The 4,322-nt window shown below is 47.7% G+C and overlaps 1 protein-coding gene across 1 annotated transcript in view; it reads right to left on the bottom strand.

Annotated features, from left to right (window-relative positions):
* sptbn5 (spectrin, beta, non-erythrocytic 5) overlaps positions 1-4,322 on the bottom strand; it is a 28,186-nt gene that overhangs the window by 2,101 nt on the left and 21,763 nt on the right. Inside the window, exons 56-62 of the mRNA XM_035673611.1 lie at positions 3,963-4,152; positions 3,706-3,882; positions 3,249-3,356; positions 2,217-3,176; positions 1,730-1,807; positions 1,210-1,298; positions 378-494 (exon numbers count right to left, since the gene is read on the bottom strand). Coding sequence (XP_035529504.1) covers positions 378-494; positions 1,210-1,298; positions 1,730-1,807; positions 2,217-3,176; positions 3,249-3,356; positions 3,706-3,882; positions 3,963-4,152 — 1,719 coding nt within the window. The remainder of the gene's footprint in view (positions 1-377; positions 495-1,209; positions 1,299-1,729; positions 1,808-2,216; positions 3,177-3,248; positions 3,357-3,705; positions 3,883-3,962; positions 4,153-4,322) is intronic.

The raw sequence follows: 4,322 nt of genomic DNA, 5'->3' as shown, positions 1-4,322 counted from the left end.
CGATGACTAACACTGTGTGGGGTTGTGTGTTTTGTGTGTGTCGTGTGTGTCGTGTTGTTTTGTCCAGTGGTGTTGTGTACTGTGTGTGTGCTGTGTGGTATCAGTAATGTGTGGTGTGGTGTCAGTGTATGTGTGTGTGTGTGTTTAGGTTGGTGTGATGTGTGCAGTGTATTTGTGTGTGTGTTTTTTTGTGTCATGTGTGTGTGTGTTGTATGGTGTGTGTGTGTGTGTGTGTGTGTGTGTGTGTGGGTGTCAGTCGTGCTGGTGTGTGTGGTGTGTTTTGTGTGTTCAGTGTGTGTGTCAGTGTATGTGTGTGTGTGTGTGTGTGTGTGTGTGTGTGTCAGTGTATGTGTGTGTGTGTGTGTGTGTGTGTTTACCCTGAGTCTTCAGAGTCGCTGCTGGAAGATTCGGGGCAGTTTTGAAGCTTCTTCAGCCACAGCTGCTGCAGTTCTCTGCTGGACGCCGCGAACAGATACTGACTGCCGTCCTCCAGTCTGACACACACACACACACAAACACAACACACAAACACAAACACACAAACACAAACACAACACACACACAGTCAACAACAAAGAATAAGTGTCATTACAGTAAACTCGGTGGTGTTGAGCAGATTATTTCCTGTTCAGGGATCTTTTGATAGTTCTCTGTCTGTATTGTGTATTTATAATATTTTTAACAATCAAACAGATTGAATAGGATGAAATTGGAAGAGTTCAGTGTTTTGTCCTATTAGACTATTTAATTAACACATTTCTTTACATTAACTTTTCCCCACAGAACTGAACCAAATGCTGAGATAAAGAATTGATAAAGATAAAGCGACTGTGGATATTTTTTAAGTTTTCTATTACGCCTTAAAATCAAAAAAGGCCTCGCGACCCCCTATAAAGCTTTGGCGACCTCTAGTGGGGGTCCTGACCCTGAGGTTGGGAATCACTGGTGTAGTGCAGGTGATACACAGGTATATGAAGGACTTATTTTTCTTCTAAATCCTCTCTGATGGTTGGGTTCACCCACCCTCTGATTTGTATCATTCAGTGGTGTTCTGTAAGATCTATTCTAGGATGGTGAAGGCGTGACACAGTTTTTTACGAAAGTAAGAAATCCTAATTATGTGTTTTTCTCTCTGGCTGTAGTCTGTGTCAGTCTCATGATACAGTTTACAGTATGAACCAGGAGGTTTACTGGTTGCTGTTCACTCACATCAGTTTGATGGTGTTCTCCTTCCTCCTGTAGTAAACGTTCTCCCTGCAAACAGCTCCAACCGTGTTGATAGGAGGCCACCTAGAGGTCTTCTGTGGAAACACACACTGCAGTGTTTCTACCTTTTATTAACCACATTATTACAGTGTGACCTGTGCAGGAAGATCTCTCTCTATCTCTCTCTCTCTCTCTCTGACTGTCGATTGATCACTTTAAACACACGAATTATTAAAAGTAAAGATGATAGTGAAGCTGTTACAGACATATAATTCAGTCAAGGCTTTTTGGACGATGCATTCATTCATTGTTTTACTGTAACATGTGTCAGCCTCAGTTTACTGCAACACAAGGGTTACAGATACACACAGACGGCTCTGATATGAGACTGAAACTATTTAAATCACTGTTAAAGCTTCTTCAGCACAGATAGAGAGAGCGTTTCCTGAGGCTTCATCCCTCCACCACTCATCATGAGTCTGCAGTGAACAGTGAACCTACAGAGACGCAGTGTTTGTCCTACCTGTGCAGCAGCGGCTCTGTCTGTGAACAGGCTGAGCGTCTCTCCTTCCAGCACAGCAAACACCTCCTCCCAGTGCTCCTGCAGCAGCAGCCAATCAGAGAGAGACACACCTGTCAGCCAGTGACCACAATGCACCTGCAGCCATGTTGGAGCTAACCAGCTAGCTAATGATTGGTGGAGATCAGCTAATTGTTTTGTTCACATTAACTTAATCTGTCCTTTTATTGATAAATGTTGTATTCTAATTTATTTATGTATTTATATTGATTATAGCAAAATTTGGGCAGAGAAGAAATTTCGTTCCTGTGCACTCTGTATGTGGAAATGATAATAAACAACCTTGAACATTAAGTTTAAAATTCAATATATATATTCACTCATATATTCAACCTGCACAAAACAAACAGACTTCCACTTCCTGTTTCCTTTGACTTTTCACGCGGACACACTCAGTCTGAACACACCTGTCCTGTCTGAAGCTTCTCACCTTGTTTCCTCCTTGTTTCAGTTTGATCTCCAGCAGACCCTCCATTCTGACCTGAGCCACAGGTTCTACCTCCGACATGGAGCTGGGTTCCTCCTCTGGTTCTGACATCCTCTGTTGCTGTAGAGGAGACGGAGGCAGCTCCTCTTTTGGAAGAGCAAATGACTCAGGGTCCTCCTCTGTGATTGGTGGAGCATCCGGGGAGTCGGATGGCGGATCGGGCTGGTCTCCGGTCGGTGATTCCGGGTCGTGGAGCTCTTTCGGTGACGATTCAGGGGAAGAGGGTCTCTCTGCGACAGGTGGAGGTGGAGGTTCGGTGGGAGATACGAGCTCTCTGATTGGTGGAGGGGAGTCAGGTGGTGTGGAGGGTTTCTCTGATATGTTCGGAGGCTCGGAGCGGCGTCCGAACGCTCGCTCTGTGGAGGAGATTCTGGGCTTTGGAGCCAGAGGAGGTTTGGATCTGGGGCGGTCTTCCTCAGGAGTCTTTGTAGATGAAGGAGAGATTTGAGGGGACAGGGGAGGTTTGGGGGAGGAGGGGGGAGGTGATTGAGGACGTTTCGGACCGGAGGAGTCAGTTGGAGTGTAGTTTGAGTGGGTGCTTCGACTCCTCCAAGGCTTTACAGTCGGGCTGGAGCTGGGACTAGCAGGAGGACTGTTGGCGTCTTCTTCCTCCTCCATTTTCTGAGACTTCCTGCTGGCACTGAGGCTCCTCCTTGAGTCTGAGTCCGGGTGCAGAGGTGGGCTAAGTGGGCTGCTAGCAAAGGCTGTGAGACCGGGTTTCCTGTCAAGCACGATCTGTCCGATGGTCCTGTCCGTCCTCCTGCCGCTGCTGACTCGACGGACGACGTCCCTGGAGGAGGAGATCCGAGGGGTCTTCAGATCGGAGGGTTTACTCCTCAGGGAAGAGACTCTGGCTGGAGGTTTTCTGTCCCCAGTTCCATGAAGACCCAGTCTTTGCTCCCTCTGAGAAGACAAAGAAAACATTCAGTGTCCACGAACCGTCCTCCAGTCTTCCTGTTTCTGTTACAAACCAACCTGTGTTTTCTTCTTCTGTAGTGCGATGAAGCGGTCGCTCTGGGCCTCGATCATGGCCTCCATGTCTTCCTGCCTCTTCAGGAGCTCCATAACATCAGACACAGAGTCCTGGAAGGAACCAAAAGAGCCACCGTGTTTTAGTTTTTGACCAAGCCCAATTTTGAACCGGCAGAAAGAGGAACATTCGTCAGCATAACATATAACAATGGATATCAGATATAATCCTCAGAAAGTGTGAGCTGAATCTATGTGTTCAGATATAAGTCAGTTATGACTCTACTGCAGCGCCACCTACTGACCGTGTTGGTGAGCAGTCAAATCAGCAGAAAAACTACAATAACCAACTTCCTGTACCTGCATGCACCTGTCCCTTTCAGCTCACACAGTATCTTTCTCTCTCGAGTTCCCCCTTGAGGACTCCTGGCTGTCAGTAGTCCTCAATGTGGTCTAGACCTACCCCGTACTCGTCAGCCATCAGTGTGTTTTCGTAAGAGCTGAGCCAGCGCTCCGCCTGCTCCAGCTCCCTCTGCAGGAGGAAAATCTCCAGCTCCTCCTCATACAGGAACCTGGTCTCCTCCCAGACCTTCTCCACTCGCTCCTCCAGCTCCTCCAGCTCACAGACCCGCTCCTCCACCTGGGGAGGGACGTCAGGTGAGCGTTGATTATCGGACGATACTCTGAGAGAATGTCAGATTTTAGATGTATAGGTCTTACCTCCTGCCACATGAAGTGTCCCTCCTCTATCAGGCGCCTCCCGTCCTCTTTCACAGCCTGAGATTTGCTGAACTGTCTGTCCATCTGAATGCGGTACTCGTCGTGCTTTTTAATGAGCTGCTCCAGGTCGGTTCCCTCCACGCTCAGCGCCTCCCCCCGCACCAGAGACAGCATCTCCCTCAGCCAGGCCCTGGGACACCGGACAGACGTCCATCAACACAGACTCTTAGAGGAACTGCAGTTTTTGTTATGACTCTTTACAGCAGCAGAGTGTCTTAAATCTGAGCGCTTTTTCTTTTACTCAGATCAGTGATCAACTCAAACATTATCTTGGCTTCACAACTGTAGTAACTGTTACAG

The sequence above is a fragment of the Morone saxatilis genome, unplaced genomic scaffold, assembly GCF_004916995.1.
Source record: "Morone saxatilis isolate NCDOM2014 unplaced genomic scaffold, NCSU_SB_2.0 Contig3, whole genome shotgun sequence".
Taxonomy (NCBI): Eukaryota; Metazoa; Chordata; class Actinopteri; family Moronidae; genus Morone; species Morone saxatilis.
The sequence above is the reverse complement of the archived record's forward strand: the minus strand, read 5'-3'. Positions and strand labels throughout refer to the sequence as shown.